Source organism: Eschscholzia californica, unplaced genomic scaffold (assembly GCF_041429995.1).
Source record: "Eschscholzia californica isolate CP2 unplaced genomic scaffold, dmEscCali1.0.p SCAF_5, whole genome shotgun sequence".
NCBI classification, from domain to species: Eukaryota; Viridiplantae; Streptophyta; class Magnoliopsida; order Ranunculales; family Papaveraceae; genus Eschscholzia; species Eschscholzia californica.
In genome coordinates this window covers 19,933,844-19,960,770 of record NW_028238472.1, presented here as the reverse complement: position 1 = coordinate 19,960,770, position 26,927 = coordinate 19,933,844, and the positions used below count along the sequence as shown (strand labels likewise).

Below are 26,927 nucleotides of genomic sequence, written 5' to 3'. Positions count from 1 at the left end.
TTGAACAACTCTCATGTTGGGTTATCCAGTGTATATTCTCAATCATACACCCATGTAATTGATTAGAATTTCCAGTTCTTATGGCCCATGAAACTACGCTATCGGTCAATCTCACATGCTAGTCTTCTTGAGTCGTAGTTGTCCACTTCAACGACCTGGATTAGGGACATTTATGATGCATTTATTCTAAGTTCACTTAGTAGGGGTTCATTTACCAAATCACGTATCTGATAAGCCTACTTAGAATGCTTCATCATATTTGGACTGTCGTTTAAATACTAAACCACGATTTAACGACGAAATAATTAACTTATTTCTGATAATAAGAGTTTGTAAATTTGAGCCTTCCCGTGTAACTCCTTACACCCTCAACTTTACTAGTCTAAGCTTTTTAGAAAGCTTAATGCCTATGACCCTAGTATGACTTTCACACTTAGTCTAACGTGACAAGCCAACAAAATCCAGTCACTCCCGTAGTATTCGACAAAATTCAAATGAAATTATAATGGAATTACGAGACGCCTCGAACATCATAGGTTTACAACCGCACTTACATACGGTGTAGTTCTGAAATGTGTAGTCACCATCACTATTCTCCACGTGTCAAACACCTAGTGGACACCAAATTTTTATTCATAATTAACCTTAGCCCTCAGGTATGTTCTCCCTTTTTAAATTAATTGCCAAATTAATTGTAGCACAAGGACATCACTTAAGTAATTGCAAAATGAGATAAAGGGAACTGGGGTCCACCACCCTTTCCTATAAAGTGAATAAACCCATAAGTAATTCAAAAATGATAAAAGATCCGTCCAAGTGTACCCCAAAGCGTACTACATTGCCTACGTGTCCATGGACGAGACAGAAAATCACGGACGACATGCACTCCGTTAGTGTTTTCAATTAATGCCAAACAAAAGAAGAAATCTCGTTTTTTGATGCAAACCCATGTGCACATGTCCCCACTACATTTTACTTTCTCTCTCTACTTCTACAGGTTGAATTGACTTTGGTGTTTTAATGCCAAACAAAAGAATAAATTTCTTTTTTCCATCCAAACCCATGTGGACATACCCCACTTCAAATTTACTTTCTATTTCTACTTATACAGTTAGAATTGGTCTTTAAATTGCCCCAAGCCTCTCTATTTTTTCCACAAACAATAAAAAGAGTCCCTGTCTTTCTCTCTAGTTCTAGAGACATTTGCCCCAAAAACTTTTATAAAATTTCTTATTTCTTGTTTGATTATAGGAAGAAATCAAAGACAAAACTTATCAATTTGGGTTGAATCTTGCTTCATTCTAAAAGGTATGTTTCATAACGATCTTTGGAGGTTTTTTTAGTCCAACCCAAGTTCATCCCAAGTCTATTTTTTGTCCAAACCCAAGTTCATAATTTTTTTGAGATTTTTATCATTTTTTGTCAAATCCAAATTCAAATCTCCATATTTTGTTTTCTTGAGTTTAATCTATAGGATATAAATTCCAGAAGCTAATTTGGACAAAAATATTTAATTTGGGTCTTTTAAATGTCATAATAACTCTGTAAATAATTTATAGTTCTAGATTGCAAATTTTGTATGAGTTGATCCAATTTATCTTTTATTTGAATATGTAGCCATGAGTGGGTATAACAATGGGATGTGTTATAGCTGCAGAGAAGCCGGACACAACTTCATCGAATGTTCGATAAAAAAAATGTCCCAAATGCGGAGAAGGTATTATTCGTTGATTACGATTTGTCAAAGATGGTCTAAATAATGGACGTCTATTTTTTTATTATTCGGTGCGGGAATGTAAGTATTTCGTGTGGGATAAAAGTAAGTCATTTGATTCGGATAAGAAGACTAAATCGGATAAGAAGATTGAAGTAGGAGAAGGAAGCCCGTCATTGGCGGAAGTGGCAGAGCTCGAAAACATGTTTGAAAATTGGCTCGAATTGTCGAGAAGAAATCCGTAAAGATCACAACATCAGTTACGAAGGTTGTTGTGTCTATGGAAAAGAATTAATTCATGTTAGATTGTATGTGTCTTTATTTTATGGATTAATAACATTGACATGTTTTATGTTTTAAGTCATATTGTCTAATTGCATGAAAATAAACTAAATGTCTTTTCTTCATCGACGTAGAATATACTTATCCGGGAGGAGATCACAACTATTGTTTACCATCACATACATAACATGTCTACATAATATACCTTTAAATTCGAACATACAACAACTACATGATATTGCCTGTTGCGGTTGACTAAATGAAACAGTGAATTCACTGATTTACGGTATTTTATTCTCCAATCAAAACCTGATCTAGTGTCATATTCTACATACTGGTGTAACTGACGAATCCCCCTAGAAAAAGATATAACAACGAAGTTAATTCTTCTTGGAATTTTTTATTAGTGTAGACTGTTTGAGCTTGTTTCTCCATCCGAAATCTTGTCACACACGGAATCATCTGTGAGTATGATTTAAAGTTTAGCTAATGCTTCATTTTCTGCTTTGTCTCTTGCTACACGACCGTATGAGTTTTATGATGCACATAACAATCAAAAAATGCATTTACAGCTTCACTTCTTTGTGTACTTGACATACCGGTCCAAAAAGAATTTTAAGGTATACTTGGACCGAACTATGTCTTAACTCATAAATTTCATAAAGCCACCTATGTTGATGCAAATCATACTTTTAAAGCATTTCAATCCAACCTTGATCAAAATCAACTTCGTACTGTGAATCATATACCAATTCATGTATTGTCTAGTTAATAACCTCATAATTTTTATTACTACCTAATTTTTCGGGAAACTTTTTGAGAATATGCCATAAGCACAATCTATGCCTAGTTCTAGGAAACACTTCTGCAACGGCAACTTTCATTGCTGCGTCTTGGTCGGTGATTATTCCTATTGGATGACAGTCATGCATGTAAGCAAGCCAAGTCAAATCCTCATGTGAGATTAGACCACAACCAAGTAAGATTGTTTGACCATGATGATTAACTCCAACAAATGGAGCAAAAGGCATGTCATACCTGTTAGTTAGATAAGTCGTATCGAATGTGGTCACATCTCCAAATTCTTTGCAACATTTCCTGATCATTGCATCTGCCCAAAACACTCTTTCAAAATGACCATGTTCATCATGGTCCATGCGATAGAAGAAATCGTTTTCCGACTGCATCTTCAAAAAATAAGTTTGTACTGTAACAACGTCACCTTCCTCGAGACGGGCTCGCCTAAGAGCATCTACATAATTTCGTGAATCTCTTTTTGTGATAGGTAAATTTTCATACCCATGTGCCTCTTCAACAATCACACCGAAACTCTTATTTGTTCGAATTCCCGCTCTTTCGTGTAATTCTAATTTTCTTCTGACGGAGGGATTAATGATTCGATTGCATTTGAAGAATCTAGATTGGGTAGGACTAAGAACATGGCTGTGATCAAGTTGTGATGTAGTAATATTCCGTTTCATATCTGAGCTAAGAGTGATTCTGATCGCAACTTTAAAATTTGTATGACACTTTGCTCTAGGTCTCAAGACATTTGCAATTTTGCTAGGTCTGTTTCCTTCTCGACCACAAGTGAAAGCAATGTATGCAACAACTCCATCAACATTTTTTTTTACTACTTCGCCTCCGGATTGGAAATCCCATTATAGACCCATACTTTCTGAATTTTTCGTACACTTTGACGGGATCATCATATTGTGTTCCATATTGAAGGGGTGTTCGTAAATCCTTTGAATTAATCTCTAAACTATATCCAAGTCTTTTTCACTTCCATCAAAATCTTCTTCTACCTCTAAATCATCATCCGACTCTTCTACAACTATAGATTTTCCACGTACATCCTCCATGTATGTTATCTAATCTACAAAGTAAAAGCAATAAGACATTTCAAATAAAATAGCATGAAGATGTTGAAAATACAAGAAATTGCATCAAATGTTAGAAATACAAAGATCACATAGTTTATGTAGTATCTTTTACATACCTTATGGAAGAAATTTTAACAAGTGGACTTCAAATGTTGAAGAAAGAAGAACTTGAAGTTATTTGATGAAAAATTAAATATTTGGAAGAAGGATGAATGTTTAGAAGAAGGATAGGTGTAAGTATGAGTGTTATATAAGTCTGAAAGTTCAATCAAGGAGAAAAAAAATTTAAATTCGAGATTCAGTTTCAGAGATTGATTTCAATGTCACAATTGAAAATAAAAAATAATATTTTGGTAATTTAACAACCGATTTGACTTATCTGAAAAGTAAAAAAAATAAAAAGTACCGATTTGACTTCTCTGAAAAAGTAAAAAAGAATAAAAAAAATAAAGATTTGACTAGTCGACAAAAAGGCAAAAATACCCCCAAAAGTAAAAACTTCTAGTTGTTTATTATTACCTTTTGATATTAATAAAAGCTGATTTGACCTCTCCGTTATGGTTAATGGTGGTAAACAACAACAAGTTATCTCTCTCCTATTACTTAATCTCTTTAATATTAAAAAGTGATAAAGTACCTTGTCTTTTCTACAACTCATCAATGAAGATCAAGATGGAGTACCCCTTTGGAGTCCCCCTATCACTCCCGTAAATAATCTAAGCATTTATGAGGGAACTAACGAGATGCTTGTGGGCACAACAACCACATTAAAGAGAAACTACTTTTCAAAACAACCATCAATGAGTGGCAATCCAGTAATTAAGATTTTATCAAAAAGAACTTTTGGATACATTTAATAATTAACTAGGTTTCTACTTCCTTATTCTTTTCCCAGGAATTCTTTCAAACTGAAAATGTAATAAATGTTATTAAATTCAAAACTTCACCCACTTTAATAAATGTACAACCACTAAATTTATTTTGCATGTTTAATTTTCAACCGTTAATCTTCATTTTTATTCCAATTTTTCATTCTAACCAACAAACAACTCTTTTTCTTCTACAAATATATCATCTTTTTCACTAAATCTTACTAAAATATTTCTAGTTCTTCTTCACCAAAGGTTTGTGTTTAACCCTACTTGTTTGTTAGTTTTTTAGTAAAATATTTCTAGTTCATAAAAATGTTTGTTCTTTTATTTATTTTTTATCTAAGTCAATCTCAGTAAGTAGTTTATATCTTTTATTTATTTATAATAGTTTTCGTAGATGTATACAAGTCTGATAGTTTTGTTAGCTTTTTAAGAAAAATATTCGTTGTTCATGAAAATTTTATCTTTGTTAGTATTAGAGATATATACAAATCTTACAACTTTGTTTGTTTTGTAAATTAGGTAACCTATATGGGTGATAATCGTGGAAAACAAGTACTCATAGAGGAAGAAGAAGATGATGATGATTTAGAAGTTGAAGAGGATATTGTTTTTGATGAAAATGAAGAAGTTGATGGTTTGGAAGAACAAGTTGGTGGTTTAGACATTAATAAAACAAATGTTGAACGGTCACTTAAAATTAGAACAACCTTCAATGAGCTTGATGAGGTATATGAATGTTTTAGAAAATATGGAGTTATAATTAGATTTCGCATTCGAAAACGAACTAGTAAGAAAGATTCTAGTGGAGTTGTCAGATATGTTACTTTTACTTGTGGTCGAGAAGGAAAAAGAGCTAGCAATTCTACTACTATCTCGAATCTAAGACCAAAGTGTCAAACGGGTTGCAAAGTTAAAATCAAAGTAACTCTTGGATTGAATGACAAATGGAGAATAACTTCCTCATTCCTTGATCATAATCATATTCTCAGCCCCACACAATCCCGATTCTACAAATGTAATGGAATCAATAAGGCCTCAGTGAGAAGAAAATTGAGATTACATGAAAGAGCGGGAATTATACCATATAAGAGTTTTGGTACAATTGTTGAAGAGGCGCATGGTTATGAAAACTTGCCTTTGAATGAAAGAGATGCGAGGAACTATGAAGATGAGCTTAGACGGGGTCGTCTTGGGGAAAACAATGTTGTAACAATACAACGTTATTTCTTGAAGATGAAGGCAGAAAATAAGGATTTTTTCTATCGTATGGATCATGATGAGAACGATCATTTGTAAAATTTATTTTGGGAAGATGGGAGAAGTATGAAATGTTATAAAGAATTTGGAGATGTGATCGCGTTTGGAGTCAATCATCATGGTCAAACAATATTACTTGATTGTGGTTTAATCTCACATGAAAATATAGTCATTCGTATGGTTTTTCGAGACTTGGCTTACTTGCATGCATGACTCCCATCCCATAGAAATACTTACAGATCAAGATTCGGCAATGAAAGCCGCCATAGCAAAAGTGTTCCCTAAAACTACGCATAGATTGTGCTTATGGCATATTGTCAAGAAGTTGCCTGAAAAATTTGGCAGTGACATAAATTATGAGCATATCAACCATGCAATGCATAATTTGATATATGATTCACAATATGTAGTTGAGTTTGAAATGTTGGTTTGAAATGCTTAACAAATATGATTTAAATGAACACAAGTGGCTTATAGAAATGTATGAGATAAGACATAGTTGGGTCTAAGTTTACCTTAAGACTACTTTTTGGACAGGTATGTCAAGTACACAACGTAGTGAGGGTGTAAATGTTTTTTTTTTTTATGGTTATGTTCGTGCTAAAACATCTTTACACTAATTTGTTGAACAATATGACCGTGCAGCAAAAGATAAAGTAGAACAAGAAGCTCAAGCTGATTTCAGATCATACTCACAAATGATACCATGTGTGACAAGATTTCGGATGGAGAAACAAGCTTAAGCTGTCTATACTAACAAAATATTCAAACAATTTCAAGAAGAAATAACTTCATTGTTATATCTTTACCCTGTGTATACTCGTCAGATGAACATGTATGTAGATTATGACATACGAAATCAGGTTTTGATTAGAGGAAAAAATCGTAAGACGATGATATTCACAGTTTCGTTTAGTCAGCTACATCAGGCAGTATCGTGTACATGTGGTATGTTAGAGTTTAAGGGTATATTGTGTAGACATGCTATATGTGTGATGATAAACAATGATTGTGATTTCCTTCTAGAAAAGTATATACTACGTCGATGGAGAAAAGATGCAAGGAGAGCACACTCGAAAATGCGGGCAGGTGGTGGAGCGTGGGGATTAAGTGAGGATCTTATTCATTATGACCAATTATATAGAGCATTTGAAGAAGTGGCTGACTTGTCATGTGACGACAATGAAAGATGTGAAAGATACATTGACTGGTGTGAAAATGAGAAGAAATCTATTCCCATTTATAGGTCAAGTGTTATTCCAACTCCAGCATCAAGTGTCAATGCAAAAACACCTTTAAATGTTAACGATGATCAAGTTATGTTGTGTGATCCACATTGTGTTAGGCGTAAAGGGAGGCCCAAGTCTACAAGGTTAAAATCTACGCGTTTCAACCAATCGTCGAAAAACAAAAATACGGTAATGATTGAAGAACCTTGTTTCTTTAATTTATTTATGTCTAACGTGTAACTTAATATTATTTTATATTTATCAAGCACAGGGTGAGGCGGGTCCATCTGAGATAGCGCACACCCAAGAAGGCGATGCTCATTATACACCATCAACTAAAAAAACAACTTTTTTTTTATCAAACACATGATCAATATGTTCAGTTCATGACATACGAAAATGTATGTGTCTCTATACTATTTCTATCGTCTAATTTAATCATAGTATAATATATATTTAGTGACATTTCTATCGAAAATGTATCCGTCATATTTCCACTATGCAAACCTCCTAAAGCAAGTTGATCAAAGATATGATAATTCAAATTAAAGTTGATGGGTTGTTTTCTTTACTTATGCACTTTGTATGTCGTCTTTATATAAAGAATATTAGACATATTGAAGTAAGAAAATATTGTATCACATGTGGTATTTTATATTTTCAGCTAGAAAATACAATGTTGTTTAAGAACCCTCCTATAAGCTTCAAACCTCCTGTTTTAATGAGAGAGGCAGAAGTAAATGGTTGTTCATGAAAAGAAAAAAAAAGTGGCCATGAAAGAGATAAGTAAATGGTACAAACTAAAAGAGATGGACTAGTAAGATTTAAATAGTTATTGAGGGATGAGATTTGTTTAGAAAGATTTGGTGGTCAACTTGGTTGGAAACCAACGCACCCATATCACCTTTTTGCTGCCACGTCATCAATACGGTAAAAGAGACGGTCATAATGAACGGTACTTCCATCATTGTCGTACCCTTTTCGACCTTATATATGTACTACACTTGCACACGGAAACTAAGTCTAAAGCAGGTTGCTGCTAGCAAGCAGTATGCAAAGGCATACTGCCGCCAGCTGGTAGCAAACCTTTACATACTGCCGCCAGCTGGCGGCAGTACACTCTTGTTGTCACAATTTCGTTTTAATTTTTGTCTTAAGTATATTTTTATCCAGATTTAAATATTCTTCCTATTTATTCCCCAAGATCGAAATAATCTTCAGATTAGAAATTTTTTTTGGTTATGTTATTTTCTCACACGAAATTTTTTAATTGTCTCAATAGTTCATGGAAAGCATACAAATATTATAATATTTCTAGTGCGACCAAAAAGTCGATCACCTTCATCAGTCGAAGTGTCGATTAGCGAACCGTCAATCGGTAGTTCAGAAAATAAAAAATACTTGAAATTTTTATGAAAGTGGATCTCACTGATATGCCTTCTCCAGAGCAATCCAGATTGACCCAAAAATGCGACACTTCTCGCACACAAGTCCCCCACGGGACACGAGCTGGACTACAAATACAACGAAATCGAACTACGGATCAGCAGATACGACTTTAAACTACTTTCTAAGTTTCTGCACTCCGTCAACTTAGAGAGTGGGGCACAAATTGTATGGGCCAAAATACGTCACCAGGTGCGCCTCTAGAAATACGTGATTAATGGGGTTCCACGGTAACCAAGTCCATGAACTAATGGCTAATGGGCCCGACCCATCTATCTTCAAGCACCCTGCAGCAACGCCAAATTACGCAAGCACTTCCAGCCCTGGGAAAAAGACTAGACCTCACCTCCTCAGCGGACCTGCCACCTTGTAGCCGTTGGGAGACGTTATGATCATTCAAGATGACTATATCCCGGATATTCTCGTTAAGGAGTTACGATCTTCACATTTATGATGACAACTATTTACCGTCTTAAAGAGATAACTCATCAGGATAACGATCTACCCGAGACATTATAAAATGACAGAACTAAGAATGATATAGGGCATCTGATATTTGGCAAACACATCCAGTTCCCGACTAAAACATTCGATCAACCGATTCTGAGCGAACACATCGACTACTGGCTTAAACATCATCTACCACTATCTAAACAACCCACTTTCTCTCTCATACAGAGGAGCCATCTGATCATCAACAAACATACTAAGCGACGATCACCCAATCCTCTTGTGAGATACATTTCTTTCTTTTGGACGACCATGCGACCATTCTAAAATGACAGAACTAAGAATGATATAGGGCATCTGATATTTGGCAAACACATCCAGTTTCCGACTAAAATATTCGATCAACCGATTCTGGGCGAACACATCGACTACTGGCTTAAACATCATCTACCACTATCTAAACAACCCACTTTCTCTCTCATACAGAGGAGCCATCTGATCATCAACAAACATACTAAGCGACGATCGCCCAATCCTCTTGTGAGATACATTTCTTTCTTTTGGACGACCATGCGACCATTCTACCAAGGAAGGACGACCAGACGACCGTTCCGTTCTCTCTCTTGGGGGACCTGACAACCAAGGAAGGACGACCACCATTGCTTTCTTTCTCCTGAGTGACCTAACAATCAAGGAAGGACGCCCCCCATTACTTCCTCTCTCCTGGGCGACCTGACAACCAAGAAAGGACGACCAGACGATCATTCTTTTCTCTCTCATGAACAACCAGACGACCGTTCCTTTCTCTCTCCTGGATGACCAGACGACCGTACTATCAAGGAAGGGCGACCTACCATTATCTATCCTAACGATCAGTGTAGGCAATCTACTTTATCTCTCCTGGAGGTCAGACCTTCCTTACTTCACCCACGTGTATACATACAAGGTCAGGACCTTAAAGATTCTCACTTATTTATGGTACATACCCCTGAACAAGCAAACCTCTCCAGGGTTGTCTCATACACGAGGAGACCTCAAAAGGTTGTCTTACCCTCTCTCCAACCAAGTCAGTCAATCCGTAGAGAGCGAGCTCCAGCCACTCTACGAGCCGTACCTAAGCTCCGACCATTATCCAGCTAATGGTAACATTCCGAGGATATCGTTTACGTATCTTTTACTTCTCTTGCAAGTTTACTAACTTGACCGTCGGACCCCCTTAGGCCGGCACCACCCCGGTGTCCCCTGAGGCCTCACGGTCACGTGCGTTCTTGTCTCATTTGTTACAGTTTAAGCCTAAAGCCGTCGTCGGTGCCCGTAGAAAATTTTAGCAAGTGAAGGTCCGTCTTCCGTTCAACGACCCGATCCACTTGACTTCTTGACCGGTAAACGACCCGGTCCACTTGCTTAATTTTATTAATGAGGAGGCACCGGAGATTAAAGATAATGAAAGTTTAGTTAAAATTCTTGAAGAATGGAAAAATATTGACCTTCTTCTTCGATGTTTTATGCTAGGAACTTTGACAAAGGATGTTTTTGCCCATGTATTAGGGCTAAACACTGCAAACAAATGTGGGAGATGCTCGAGAATACTTGTCTTTAAGCAACGAAAGATCGTGAGTTTCAATTGTACCAACAACTTATCTCCCTAAAAAAGGTAACATAAGTCAAGCTGAATTTGTTTGTCAATTTAAAATAATTTGTGATGGTCTTGTTGTCATACAAAAGCCATTAACAGATGACGACAATGTGTTGATATTATCAAATTCTCTTGGAATAAGGTAGGACACTTTTGTCACCACTACGCTATCAAAACCCCCATTTCCCTCATATAATCAGTTTGTGACAACACTTAATGGGTATGGAATACGTCATCTAGCCCCAGGTCATCAAAATGAATCTATAGATCACAATTATGCTTTCTTTTCAAAATCTAACAATGGTAGAATTTTTATCATAAAATAGGACAATTCAATCATCATGTTACATCCAAAGGTAAATGATTTTCACCTGCAGCACATTCTCAATATTATGCCCGACGTTCACCATTGAAAAACAGAGAAGACCCTCCTAAGTATAACATATGTGGTCACTTTGGTCACTTCGCCAACAGGTGTCCGTACCGTGATAATCCTACTTTTGATCAAGATGATACCGCTTTTGAGAAACAAAATAACTTATCTAACGCTCTTGCTGCCACTAATTTGAATGATCTACGTGAATGTGACTCATCATAGTATGCTGAAAGCGGTGTTACATCCATTACAAAAATGAAGGCTATTGCCGACGGAAATAAACTGTCGGAAATGTCAAAAATCCGTCGGCAAAGGTTCTTCCCGACGGGCAAAAAAGCGTCGGCTATAGAAGGGTCGGCAAAAGTATTGCCGACGATACTGTCGACGGATAGAAGCCGTCGGCAATAACTACTTCCGACGAAAGCTAGCCGTCGGCAGTAGCTAAATAACTGAAGGTTAAACTGCGTCGTGTTTATCTTTTGCCGACGAAACTTATGCCGTCGGCAATAGTTTTGAAAAATTAAAAAAAAAAATGAATAATAACCTGTTGTTCTTATCATAAAATAACTTTCAAAAGAGTTTATAACATATCATTGTTGATAAATATATTAATGTCGCCACATTCGTAAACTATAAACTCTTAACATCACAATCGTTTATACATAACAAATCTCTATTCTTCAAAAATAAATATTCCTTCGTCACCCGTTTTAATCCCTACAAAAGAAGAAATAAGATATCTTAGTATCGAGTGACTAAGAAATATCCTTGAAAAGTTTTACTCGGCCAGTTTACGTGTATGTTCTCTCAACATGTCAGCTGCCAGCTGCAAGGAAGTAGAATCCATCACATGAACAAATCTTTTATATAGCTCATGAAGTATGTTACTATGTATTCAAATATTGGGCGGGGCATAGAGACAAAATCAGATGGCATACCTCATCAGAAAGCAGATATAGGTGTTGTGCTTGTTTCAATGTGATAAGTTTTTCGTCATCAACATCTAATGAAAAAATGTATACCTTCAATTAGACTTTAACAAGTTCAGTTAGACAATACATTGCATGTAGAATCATGAGGGAAATTAACTGATAGGACGACATTAAAAAAATCCTTATAGAAATTCTACAGGCAAGGATTAGAACTAAATATTACGAAATATGGCAGCTTCTTACATTCATCTCACAACAAAAACCAAAACCATTGAACTGCACCAAAGCAAACAAATATCATTTTCTGCACCTGAGAATAAATAGATGAAAATCCAAAATTTTCTTTACAAATATAAGGAGATAAATATTCCTATATCAGTAAAGATTTTTTACCTCCATATGGACAGAGTCTGCATCTGGATCATCAATTCCAAGAGCACTCTTAAACTTGACAATAGTTTATACTTCATTGCCATTAAGATTCCGCTTCTAGGTGGTATAACAGATGGCACAAACCTGATTATGAAAACAAACAAGGGAATAAATCAATCAATATGAGTCATATTATTCAACATCTTTAAATATATTACCAGTCTTTTTACAACTTCACTAATAAAATGACTAAGTTGACAATGGAAACTTCAGAAAATTGAAGGGTCGTAAGACTTAACATAAGCAGTTGCTGATGGAAGTAGCTTGCTTACCCTGCCAATGCTTGATTGGAGATGTATCCTTATTACATAGCTCTTTGAAATTGTTCATTATACAAATCACAAAGCTCTGCGTTGAAGGCTTCTTCTTGTTTAGTAACACAATATTTGGAAGTTGGACATGTATAAAATTTAAAAGGACAAAAGACAATTCGAAGTCTGACAAAATTGAGATTAGAACCAAACTACAGATATAAAAAAAGATGCAGAATCAATATCCGAAGTAATATAACATTATTAACCCATCAATTCAATGCCCAGATTAAGTCCACAAGAACTGCACTTAGAACACATCACTAATTTGACGACATTACCTATTTGCATACTAATATTGGATATTTGGGTAACTGGAAGGTCTATGATTTCCATAGCTCTATCTAGGGAGACAATTTTGACCAAGTAATTTATTTTAGAACTTCCTAATACCCCATGGCCCTCGCCCACGATACTCCGAGCCCGAATATCCTTTTCAATTGCACCAGTAGGAATTTTGTTCATAACTCGAAGTCTCTAATAATAAACCTAATCATCACAATTTTATCTTAGCTTAATATTCAACTCAACCAGACGTGCCGGGTTCTTCTCATTTGCACCATCCTAAAGCTTTAGCAAATTAACACAAAAGAAAACTCAGGATAAGAAAAAAGATTACCTTTTTGCAATTCCAACATCTTCTCATTCTTGATAGTTGTTATATCATCAGAAGTAGCAACCAAATTATACAAATTCACAGCAGCAACTTCTGGCACAGAAGCATTCAATGCATAAACAACAACACTACCTGCCATGCCGAAAGCAGCATCACCAGCTAATCCAGTGTTCCTAATACCACCAAATCTAAACCCTAGTACCACCAAATCTCAACATCTATCAAGAAGTTAAAGAAAGATAAGAAGGTCTCTGGTATGTGTAATAGATGTAGTGAAATCAATAACTGACAAGTATCAGAATCAACCATTAAAGACTTAAAGAAGAAGATGCCCTACCGTTAAAGACCAGAAACTAAAAGATCTTAAGTTAAACAAAGAAAAATTCACAGAAATTGAATAAGTTGGATCACCAAGTACCTATACCACTACAATCGACCATTAAAGACCAGAAATCAACCTTCAAAGACGAAATCGACCATTATAGTTGAGAAATCGAGCAGAAATTAAAAGATAGAAGATAAACAAAGAAAAATTCAGAGAGAGAGAGGGGAACTTACATGGGGTTTGATTTCGAATTCAAGGGAGGAAGTGTCTAAGATAGATGATAGATCGAAGTGTCTCAAGATCCTAATGGAAGAAGAAGGATAAAACTGTAGAGAGCCAAACAGCAGGAAAAACCACAAAAAAGAAAGAGAAGAAAAAAATAGTTGGAGAGCAGCTAGGGTTTGTTTTAATTCCCCCAAAAATTATTTTTGTCCATGGAGGGAAAGCTTCTTCCGCTGGGCGCGAAATTTTCCCCAAAAATTTAATCTGCCGCCATTCGACGCCGACGGAGATGAAAAAACCATCGGCAACTACCTTCTGCCGACGGTTTTCCAAACCGTCGGCAAACCGATTAGTTAGGGGACATACAGAAGGTAACAGGTTTCGCTTATGCCGACGGTTTTTATGTACAACCGTCGGCAGTGCTCAACTATGGCTGACGGTTCTGACCAAAACCGTCGGCAGTAAACCTTCTCCCGACGGATTAGTATATAACCGTCGGGAAAAGGCGTCGGCAATAAACCCTTTTTTTGTAGTGATCTCACATGACATCTGATGCAGGTAAACTTCGGAATTTGAGATGGTACTGTGGGCATGATCCTGTGGTTATTGACGATGCAAGTCTATCAATATCTCATGTGGGAAACTGAATTATTATTTCATCTCGTGGTAACATAATTAGTTTAAAAGATGTTTTAGTTGTTCCTCACTTAATAATTTTTTATTATCTATTAGTAAACATACTCGGTGATAACTCAAGTTTGTTTGAATTTATTGACGAGGGATTTGAGATAAGGAAGGCGAAGGACGCTTCATCTTCTAGCAACAAGAACTAGAAGAGGAGATCTTCATGTTCTTCATGTAGGGGGGGAACAACAACATTATCTTCAATAAGATAAGTGAATATGCCTATAGATATATGGCGTCAACGTTTCGGCCATACACATCCACCAAAATTAGAGTATGTATCTAATAAAAAATTAATTTTAGTCTCAAATTGGACGAACACCTATCAAATTTTTAGTAGTTGCCAACTTAATAAAACTTGTCAACTCTCTTTTTCATCTTTGAATAAAGTTGTTTCTGAACCTATTATCAAGATACAATGTGACTTATGAGGTTCATTTATAATTCTTTCGAATCAAAATTTTCGATATTATGCACTATTTATTGATGATTTTACACGGTTTATATGGTTATATCCACTTAAATATAAATATGATTTTTTCAATACATTATTGTTTTTTAAAATATGGTAGAAAATCAATTTGATCGTAAAATAAAAGTTTTTCAATACGATGGTGGGGCAGAATTTGAACCTAAGTCTTATCCTTGTGTTTTCTTAGGTTAAAGTCCATCTTATAAGGGACATTGTTGCTTAAACTCTTCGACTGAAAAAATATTTATTTAAAGGTGTGTCGTATTTGATGAAAGTATCTTTCCTTCTCAAGTCTCATCATCTTCGCCAACCATTATGTTAACATCATATTGTCAACTTGTGGTGAATGGTTACCAATAAAAAATTCAAAAAATATTGCCTACAACAACATCGGCGCCATCCTCTATTGTCAAAGAATCTAATAAATCTAATAATTATCCTTATGTATTACCTCTTACTTCAAATTTGTATCAACCAATCCATATATTGAAACAGACCCTTCTACAGAGTCTAGTCTACTCATAACTTCAAATAGTAACATCTAACCAATTGATACAATTTCTTTCCCCATCACTTCTACTTCTGCACTCACCAACTCTGACCCATCATCGGGTCCCTTACCACATAATAATGAACATGTAGAATTATCTCTACCTACTCTTGAAAGAAGACCACCTGCATATTTGAAAGATTATGCATGTTCTCTGATGATTATATCTAATTTAGATATCCCTATAAAAATAATATCTCTATCCAATCTAAGACTTCAATTGGGAAACTGAAGCTCAAAAACTTTTTACTGTAGGACACGCCGAACCACCAAAATAAAAAACTCTCAAAACAACTTTAAATCAACCTCAGTGGGTCAAAGCAATGCATGGAAAATTTGCAGCACTTTATGCAAACGAAACATGGACTTTAGCCCCTCGACCACCTCACCAAAATATTATAGGTTCGATATGGGTATTCAAAACAAAACTTAAAGCAAATAGTACAATTTAAAGACATAAAACTCGCCGGGTGGCAAAGAAGTATAGCCAAATAGAAGGAGTAGATTTTGCTGAAACCTATAGTCCAGTCATCAAAACTCCTACTGTCCGAGTTGTCCTTAATGTCGCTTTTGTTCGTGGTTGGCCCCTTCGCTAGTTGGATGTAAAGAATGCATTCCTCCATGGACATCTTAAAGAAACCGTATACATCGAACAACCTTGAGGATTTGTGGATCAATCTAAATCTAATTATGTGTGTCGTTTCAACAAAGCTCTTTATGGCTTTAAACAGACACCCCGAGCATAGTTTGATCATTTTAGCTTTTATCTTCCAAATTTAGGGGTTTTTTATGGTTGTGTAAATCTTTCATTATTTATTTTTCATTTTAAATGTGGCACTATCATCTTAATAGTTTATGTTGATGATCTTATCTTAACAGGTTCTTCTACCCTTCTGATTAAAATTTTGATTCATAAATTAAATTCAGAATTTTCAATGAAAGATCTTGGTGAATTAATTTATTTTTTAGGTGTTGAAGTCACTAAATTTAATAAAGGTTTTTTCTTGTCTCATCAGAAATATGGGAAAAAAATTTGTCTAGCATTGACATGGATGGATGCAAACCAGTGAAGACCCCACTTGCCACAAAAATTGATTTACACTCTCCATCTACGCAACTAGTTGGTGCAACAGAATATGTAAGACTTGTTGGATCTCTTTAATACTTAGCATTAACCCGAATAGATATCACTCATGCTGTCAACTATGTGAGCCAGTTTATGCATCAACCATCAAGACAACACCTACAAGCCGTGAAAAGTATTCTTCGTTACGTTCAAGGAACTATTGATTTTGGTCTACGTTTATTATCCAATTCAACTCTTGATTTATATGCCTTCTCAGATGCTGATTGGGCAGGTTGGCCATCTACGAGAAGATCAACTACAGGATATTGACTTTACCTCGGTACAAATTGCATGTTATAGACCTCCAAATGACAATCTACTGTTTCACGATCCAGTACTGAAGCCGAATATAAAACTATGGTATCTGCAACTACTGAGTTGACTTGGACAACTTACTTACTCACCGATCTTGGTATTCCCTTGCACGAAACTCCTGTTCTCTTTTGTGACAACATGAGCGCACTTTACATGACAATAAATCCTCAATTTCATGCTCGCACAAAGCACATTGAGTTAGACTACCACTTTGTTCGAGAAAAGGTTGTTTTTGGACAACTTATATATTATTGAATATGTCCTTAAAACAACTCAACTAGCGGATATCTTCACCAAAGCATTACCCAAACACCATTTTCCTTGATAAGTACCAAGGTCGGAGTGATCACCTTATTCGCTTGAGAGAGAGTATCAATAAATCTACATCATCACAAATTGAGGAACAACCAAAAGAGATAAAATATCTCCCAAGTAGCAAGCCCACTACACAATCTCATCAAGAAGGAAAGAGCATAGTGGCATATCAAGATAAGTAGCAACCGTAATAATCAAAATATGAATATATATATATATATTCATATTTTGATTATATGATGTAGATTGTTGCGGAAGCGTAAAAGTAATGGAATTCACCATTGTTATTAAACTAAACTAATGAAATAAAGCTGATGAAATAAAGGTAAAAGCGATAAAACGATAAACTTGATTAATAATAAGCGATAAACTTGATTAACAATAAACTTGATTCATAATATTCTCTGATCTGAATGACCAAGATAAACTGGACTTTCTTTTATAGGAACTAAGACACTTCTAGATAGACTCAAACTAGGATTCCTAAATATCAAAGATACTCAAACATAGAAACTTCTAAACATGAAACTCTCAAATCTAACCCTAATGGACTCGGTCGTGAGGCCCAATGACTTGAACGTGAGGCCCATGATGATGGCCTCCATCATACTCCCCGTCCGAGAACGAACTTGCCCTCAAGTGAGACTTAACAATGCGATCCTTAATTCCCACTTTGCACGAAAGTTTGCGAAAATCTGAAGAAGACAATGATGGACCAAATCACTGACATAAATCTCATATTGCAAAGAATCTCGCAAAAACAAATGTAGGAAAGAAACTTCTAACAAATTGCGACATCTCCCGTCGTCTTTTAGTTTGATGAAGAAGACCACGAACACCACATAATTCACTATGAAAAAATTAACTATGAATTTCATCATCCACTTCATCACTTTCTCTGTTTCGTCCTTCTCAATAATAACTTGAATTATCTTCCCTCGTTCATCTTCGTGAAGTTTATAAACTCTAAGAAACCTAATACCGAACAGGTGATGGGCATCAACTTCTACACCTATGTTCATTGTTTCTTTGAGAAAAGAGACTTCTACAAGAGGGAGCATGAACTTCTTGGTACTAATGTCTCGTGAAGGAAAATCACTTTCGTCTTCTTCCTCGGTCATTGATAGAATTTTGTTCCGTTTGTCAAGAACTTCTTCAATATCATGGATCCCGGTGACCAAAGTAACGTTGGAGAACAGTCTACTTGATTCAATCATTGTTTCAGCATATGACAAATATTCATCCAAGGGTAGAAAAACATACCTGAAGATACTTTTCAATGTTGTCCAATCGTCTATGAATTTTTTTCCTTCGTCAATGAGTCTTCATTGCATTGCATTGAATTGTTCATAGATTCTTTCGGACATATGTTGTTCCACGACAAAAACCTTATCATCGACATGTACATCTTGATTTATGAACCAATCCTCCATCTGTTGAATCCAAAAATCTATATGGTATTGACCGTCGAAGAGAGGAATTTTGGAAACGTTATTAATTTTTCTTGATCTTTTCGATCAACGTAGAATTGTTTAGAATCTCGAAAGGGATCCTAACCTAAACGTGGAAAAAATTTCCAGCATTCAAGGAGAGATGTATCCATGAAAAAAATTCATCTGTTCCCAGATTCTTCAGGCTCTGGATACCAGCTGATGTAGATTGTTGCGGAAGCGTAAAAGTAATGGAATTCACCATTGTTATTAAACTAAACTAATGAAATAAAGCTGATGAAATAAAGGTAAAAGCGATAAAACGATAAACTTGATTAACAATAAACTTGATTCATAATATTCTCTGATCTGAATGACCAAGACAAACTGGACTTTCTTTTATAGGAACTAAGACACTTCTAGATAGACTCAAACTAGGATTCCTAAATATCAAAGATACTCAAACATAGAAACTTCTAAACATGAAACTCTCAAATCTAACCCTAATGGACTCGGTCGTGAGGCCCAATGACTTGAACGTGAGGCCCATGATGATGGCCTCCATCAATATATATATATGGATATCTAAATATTAGAGAAATAAATATAAATATATGTTATTACGTCTAACCATATACATGTGTGTATATTTATACTTGATAATTAATAATATATATATATATATATATATATATATATATATATATATAGAGAAAATGACTATTTAGGTTTACAAAATTTTCATAATAACTAAAAACACCTAGAGCTTTTCCTATTAAGTAGAAGTTACCAAAATATTATGGTTAATGGTACATTAAGTTTGAAATAATATGAGAAATGATTAATCAGGTCATTTCTTATTCTTTTTGTTCCCAGAATACCCTCCTACTAAAAATAATTTTCTCTTCCAAAATATCTCAAAACGTTTCTATGGGTTGTTTTCTCATTGTTCTTCTTCTTCTTTGTTGCTGATTCATGGTGATTCTATGGAGAATTTTTTCATGTGATCGCAATTATCTCTCTCCATCTCTTTAATAAACAAATCAATCCGACTTTTGTGGTATTCTTAGTCTTCTCATCCTATCAAACTCAAACATTCAGGTAATCCTCACTTTTTCTTTTTCATTCAATTAAGCTTCGAATTGCTTATTCACGAATCAATTCTGTTTTTTTTATTTCTTTGAAATTGAAGGCTTCAAGTTCTACAGTTTTGGATGAATCAATATGTATTCATCATGTGGGTGTTTTGATTCTGCCCATCGGGTGTTTGATGAAATTCCTCAACCGGATTTTCCTTTGTGGAATTCAGTCATATAAAGAAGCTTTATCCATGTTCAGAAAAATGCATCAAAGAGAAATGAAAATTGATGATTTTACGTACCCGTTTGTACTGAACTCGCTGGCCTCCATTATGGATTTAGAAAATGCGAAATATGTTCATTGCTTGATAACGAAAACTAGTTTTGAAAAATATAAACTAGTTTGCAATGCTCTTGTTGATATGTACGCAAAGCGTGGCAACTTAAAATGTGCTTTCAGGGTTTTCCACTGTATGAATGAGCAGGATGTGATCTCATGGACATCTCTGATCACTCGTTAGTCACACCATGGATCCTATCCAGAAGCACTTGAACTTTACCATGAAATGAGAAAACCAGGAATTAAACCAGACCCATTTGTCATTGCCTGCATTTTCAGTGCTTGTGTAGAACTTATTATGTTAGAATTAATGGGTATGTAAAAATGTGATGAATATAAAGAAGCATTAGTTTTGTTTAGAGAAATGCAAGATTTAAAAGTTGATTTTGTTAGACCAAATGAGTTTACAATGTGTAGTGTATTATCGACTTATGGTCGATTAGGTTCTCTTGAGCATGGGAAATGGGTTCATAGTTATATAGATAGATGTGGAATGAAAATCGACTTGATGTTAGAGACTTCTTTAATTGATATGTACGCAAATTGTGGTTGTATTGAAAGAGCTGGATGGGTGTTTAATGGATTAGGAGAAGATAAAGATGTGATGGCATGGAGTGCCATGATTTCAGGCCTTGCAATGCATGGTCATAATCAAGAATGCTTTAATTTGTTTTTGCAGATGCAAAATCATGGGGTGATGCCGAATAATGTGCGTTTTTTGGTGTTTTGTGTGCTTGGGTTCATGGAGGTCTTGTGGCTGAAGGAATGAAGTATTTTGAGATGATGAGTGAGAATTTTGATATTACTTCATTGATCATTATGGTTGTATTGTTGATCTTTAAGGGGGATGGTTTGTTTACATTCATTTTGCTTATGAGTGAGAGCAAAATTTACAGAGATAGTGGTGGGAAGATTAATTTTTTTTTTTTATGTCTACTTAGTTCATGACTAAATTAAGATTATAAAGAGTACTCTGAACTAGATAATGTTTACATTCTAATGATAAATAATCACGTGGTTCGCCGCCTTTTTTAATCCTTTTCGAAACAACTTTAATGTTGTTAGTTATCATTTTGTTGGGAGTTTAATTGATTTCTTGTTTCCTAACACTTCTACTCTTTTGTTTTCACCTTAATTTCTTAACTCTGTTTTGGTGTCACCAAATGATTTTTATCACAAGATTATATTCTCGATTTGCAAATCGAGTTTGCAAGATATGCAACTCAAGATTATATTCTGCAAACACATGTTTCTCGAACAGATTGTTGCAAACACAATTTGCAGTTTACATTATGCAAACAAACGTTTGCAGAACAGATTGTTGCAAACACGTTTGCATAACAGATTGTTGCAAACACGTTTGCAGAAAAACGTAAATAGGTTTTTTTTTGAAAAAAAGTATTGAAAGTGGATCTTGTTAGAAAGTTAATGAAAAATCATTTCTAAATATATAATTTTTATATAAATCCGACATCTCAAACAAAAGTTATATCGATTTAAAATTTAAAGAAAAATAAAGAATTTAGTTACACAAAATGACAAAAAGGGGTATTTTAGTATTTGCACACTTTTTGACCTAAATAATAATTTTCAAATGTTTTGTGTTTTTCTACTCATTTTCAATATTATTTTGACCTTTCTAGAAATTACCTCATATATATATATACTAGGTATAACCCGTGCCTTCGGCACGACAAGGACAATTTGTTTAGGAATTAAATTTTGAATCCGTGAAATGCGAAAAGCATTTTCAAGTTTTCTTATTATTCATATCTTGTATATGAACAAATTAACATTTTCTTATCTTGTTTGTCTTAAGATATGAACCTGTATGTCTACATTATCTATTATATAAGTTCAAAATTATTAATGATTTTGATATCGATCAAAAGATGAGGAAAATAACTATAGATAGAATAAAGAGATCAAGGAAAAAAAAAATTATTATTGAAACCAGTATCACAGATAAAAGTAACCATATAATTCGTATGCATCTCCGACACAAAAGCCTTTGTGAAGAATTTTACGTTTTTTAACATATTTTGGATTTGGTTATTGTAGGCAGGGTCGTAGATGAGAATTCAAGGGCCCCCGTTGCCAAATTTTAGTTGGGTCCCTTGCCTGTCCCTTGCCTAACAAATGAGAAAAAAATGTATTAAAGTAAAGTCTGTAGAGAGTTTTGTGATTAGAGTATATATAATATAATCATGTTAATGGGCTAATACCACTGTGGGTTAACTTTTCTTTTCTTTCATAAAAGAATGAATACTATATCAAACACAACCAAGTGGATGGGGAATTTGGATGATTGAAAACTCAACAGGAGGCGTGGGTTTTATAGAAATTAAGGGGGAGTGATGGAAAAGATTGCAAAAACAATCATTTTGCAGAAAGGATTTGTAACTGAAGTCTTGGTATTCAACGTTTGATATTCAATGTTTGTATAGAGAAGGAGGGGAATAAATAGCATTAAAGAGGAACGTTTTTGTTACATTTTGAGTGGGTGAATGCATTATCTTTGTTTTTAGGTGGGTGAAAGATCAAACGGTCAATATATTAGGAGAAACAAAACAAGCGAGGTTATATAAAACGAACGGTTAGATTTATCTCATTGTTTATCTTTTATATGGATTTTGTTTGTCCCAGTCAGCACTCTTCATTCTGTTTTATATAATAGATATTATTTTATATAACTAGAGAAATATATATATATATATATATATATATATATATATATATATATATTATTTGAACAAATATATTTCCCTAGCTATATTGTATTTTTGTTAGAATTTTGTATCCCCCACGCTATAAATAGTGTCCATTGTGATAGACAAGGTATACAAGCAATTCTATAATTTTTCTTCTTGGAAATTTTTTAGTTCTGGAAACCAATCTTTAACCCAAGTTAATGCTTCTATAGTATCGGGGGTCAGACATGATCTATACCCACTAACAACTCTACCACTACAAATAAATGTTGATTTCGATGCCACAATGGATACCAGAACTACAATATCACGAGCCATAGTTGCAAGTATCAGATAAGTAGGTGTCTTCAATTTCCACCAAGACAACATGTCAAAACTCCTCAGATCATCACTTTTTGGAAATAAGGGTTCATCCAAATATTTCTCCAATTTCGTTTTCTCCAATAACATTTGATTGTTATCTTGCAAGTCATCAAACTTGGACTCAAAGCCTGATTTCTTTCCAGTACTTACACTCCCATTACTAGCCAAACTGGCAAGATGATCGAAAGAATGGTTACACGTGATAAAGCTTTCGTTGCATAAAATAAGTAAAGTTCCTTCAATGCCATATGAACCTGAGTAGTGTGGACAATATGCTCAATGGCATAAATCTCACTAAACACAAACTCCACAAATGTAAATTTATATTAGGATCAACAATAATCTCTATACTCATCATCAAACTACATGCCTTCCAATATTTATCAAACTTTTCTTTCATCTTGGTGGTCATGTGACAAACAAAGTCATGATCACTCTTTAACAAATCCATGATGCTCATATTCACTTCTAAAGTACCCTTGAAATAAAAGTTAGTAGTCAGATTTTCAAACATTCACATATCACATTCCTTTGTTCCCATTCTAGTGGTGTAGGCAAACATGTGTTTTCAGGAGACAATTCTTGCAACCGTACAAATGGTAAGCGTACTTCTAGGGCACTCTCAGGCATCAGAAAAGTCGAGTTCTATCTAGTTGGGACATCACTTGACACTCCCTTACCGAGCAACCTTGTGTTGATCAACGCAGTGTCAAACTTTTATTTTCAACTTTGTGAAGTTTTGATGAAAGTGACACCATCACAAAAAATTTTCAATAAAGGACTCGCAACCTTCAAACCATCATATACAACAAGATTTAGAATGTGAGCACTACACCTCAAAAAGTATCACCATTGAGGACCAAAACTCGTTGTCATTCAACCATTCTTTGAGATTTTTAATCATAACATCATTACTAGTAGCATTTATCAACCACAACAACAAACAACTTTAAACAACTTGTTATCGATATTCCATGATTAAGTTTAAGCATTAATATACTCACTAAGAACAATTCCACTATGTGAAGGTCGTACCATGCAAGGGTGAAGCTAGGATTTTATGTTAACCTGAACTAGCGTAAAATTACTACGAGAGCAAAATTTTCATTTCCGATAATCCGATGTATATGTACTCATAACTCATGAGTAGTATTCTCAAAGCAAAAATTTTGCCACATATAGTATTTTCTTCGACTATTATTCTTATATATATATATATATATATATATATATATCTAACTTTTCGATCCAAAACAAGTGACTCCACATTAGAAGAAATAAGATTTACGTGAAAAATTCGTTAATAGTTTAAACGACAAAAACTTAAGAAAAATGAACCATTAAGAGTTTATAATGTATGTTATCATTGGTTATTTGAGGACAAAGAAATTATTAGATCATATAATGGAACCTAAAGAAATGGGTAAAATTTGACTTAGCAAAAAAAGGCCAAAATAGAATATGGTTCAGAAATAGGGGGCATAAATTGGGACCAAATGTGAAAAATACTTAAAGTAAGGGGCCAATAAGGAATTAATTCAAGAAATAAAAAAATTCAAATTAGAGGGAGAAGGGAGTCGAACCCTTGATGTGTAGTGTGTTGAGCTAGAGAGCAAACCACCCTAGCTAGCACTAGTATATATCACAAATTCGCATTGCCAAAGACGAGTTTATGAATTCGGCCCCTGGCTGCAGCCAAGGGCTACCCCTACATAGCTCCGACCTTGGTACGATGTCAAATGTTATAACTTTCTTATGTAACACCCAATCACCATCCGCGAAATGGCATGTTACACAACAATAACCTTTGTTCTGATGTTCAGCTGTCCACAATTCAGTTGTTAAGCTCACTCGAGAACTAACATTATCAAGAATTACTTGCAAGGGAGCTCTCATTTAAATGAAAACTTGTATAACATCACTCGGAACAATAATTCTAGAATAAAACTTCATTAATGGGCTAATAGATTTCACATACTCTTGAAAATACCGATATCCAACCATATTAAATGGATAATCATGAAAAGCAACCATCTTAGCAAAAATGCAATCTTACATTTGCCCAAACACTCTTTGACTTCATCTTTCTCTATTGTCATTTTATTTTTTCTTCCAAAATGTTCATCAAAATCCTTAGATTTATTCATGTGTTTTTGAAGGGTATCACCAATAGTTCGTTTGTTGAAGAAATAAACTAAAGGAATGGTTCAAATATTTTCATTTATTAAAATTCGCCTATATAAATCCTAATTTTTTTGATAATTTGATATTTAATCTAGAGTTTTTGAACTGATTAAATATTTGAAAATTATTGTCATCGATTTAGGGTTGATTTTCAAATGAGTTTAGTGTGATTAGTAATAGTTTTTATCAAATCTGAAAATTCTAAATGGTCTCATATTCGTACCCGCCCGAGACCATAAGTAAGGTCTCGGTCCCGTACCAGTCAGAGACCGTAGATAAGGTCTGGATCAGACAATCCAATACCTTAAGCAAGGTCTCAGAATCTAAGCCAGGCTTTGGACTTGACAGTCGGAGAGTATAATTACTCTCTCAGATTGGACAGTTCGAGGGACGTGCGTCTATAAAAAAATTCAGTTAAATTGGATTGATTAGAGTAAATGACTCCAACCGAGCCCCAATAAAAAAGTGGGGAGTCTATAGAGGCACCTAGGAAACAAATACTACCAGAATGAAAGCCTAGGGGAAGCGCAAGTCCGTTAGAAAGCGATAAGGGTGCCTATATGAAAAATGAAAATTAGAGTCCAACTATCCAAAGCCATCGACCAAAACACATCGAAATCAGTTTCCCTCTCTCTTTTCCCTTAGCCTTAATCGATCAAAACAGTCTAGAGAGAGACCGAGAGGTAGTGTTGATCTTCTTCTTCTATTTGCTGCAATCGAACTTCAAGGTAATCTTTTCTTTTTTCAGTTTCTTTTCTTCACTTTCTTACTTTCGTTTTCCTTTTGCCAATGATTCCGATTCTTCTTCTTCTAATCAGTTTTAGCAACATATACTTGTTTTTCCTTCTTCACTTTTTATTAGGGTATGAATTGTGTATGAATTGGTTTCCACTTATTTTGTTTTGTTTATGAAATATGAATTGGTTTGCACTTATTAATTGGTGCACATAGGAAGGTACAAAATAGGCATATACTGTTTTTCAAAGGCGCTAGTCGCCCTCACCTAGTACAACACAGCCTGAACCTTTGATCCCAACTCCCACTCGGTCATTTCAGTTTCATGCATTCACTTAATCCCCTGTAGGAAAGAGTGAAGATAAAAAGGAGTAATCCTAAGTCAGTAGGAAACTAGACATGATCTTTGTATGATATTTCTTGGGAGAATAACTAAAATCCCCATGTTTTAAAAACCTCTTTACCGTGTTTTATTTATAATTACATTTTCTACAGAAAATCATGGTTAGATGAAGTGTAATTACGAATAAGCCCATTTGCTAAATAAATATTTTTTCAAGTTCACACAAAATTCAGGGGCGCCTTCAACAAAATTCAGGGGCGTTTATAACCATGTTTCCTCCCTTAATCGACC

General features: G+C 34.8%; 2 protein-coding genes, 1 long non-coding RNA gene and 1 pseudogene across 3 annotated transcripts; 3 read left to right on the top strand and 1 right to left on the bottom strand.

The window, feature by feature from the left end:
* Positions 1-1,249: 1,249 nt before the first annotated feature.
* On the top strand, positions 1,250-2,078 carry LOC147537717 (uncharacterized). The gene is made up of 2 exons (XR_015224814.1): positions 1,250-1,308; positions 1,618-2,078. It is a non-coding gene; the product is annotated as an uncharacterized LOC147537717 (long non-coding RNA).
* A 682-nt stretch (positions 2,079-2,760) lies between these two features.
* Positions 2,761-3,477, bottom strand: LOC147537716 (protein FAR1-RELATED SEQUENCE 5-like). Its single transcript, XM_086642830.1, has one exon. It carries the CDS (start codon positions 3,475-3,477, stop codon positions 2,761-2,763), a length of 717 nt encoding a protein of 238 aa, XP_086498956.1.
* Positions 3,478-5,285: 1,808 nt separating this feature from the next.
* LOC147537715 (protein FAR1-RELATED SEQUENCE 4-like) lies at positions 5,286-6,053 on the top strand. Its single transcript, XM_086642828.1, has one exon. It carries the CDS (start codon positions 5,286-5,288, stop codon positions 6,051-6,053), a length of 768 nt encoding a protein of 255 aa, XP_086498954.1.
* Positions 6,054-20,664: 14,611 nt separating this feature from the next.
* On the top strand, positions 20,665-21,069 carry LOC147537714 (pentatricopeptide repeat-containing protein At3g62890 pseudogene; annotated as a pseudogene).
* The last annotated feature ends 5,858 nt before the right edge of the window (positions 21,070-26,927 follow it).

Excerpts from the sequence above, each read along its gene's own strand:
- LOC147537716 (XM_086642830.1), bottom strand. The coding sequence starts at position 3,477 with ATGAAACGGAATATTACTACATCACAACTTGATCACAGCCATGTTCTT.
- LOC147537715 (XM_086642828.1), top strand. The coding sequence starts at position 5,286 with ATGGGTGATAATCGTGGAAAACAAGTACTCATAGAGGAAGAAGAAGAT.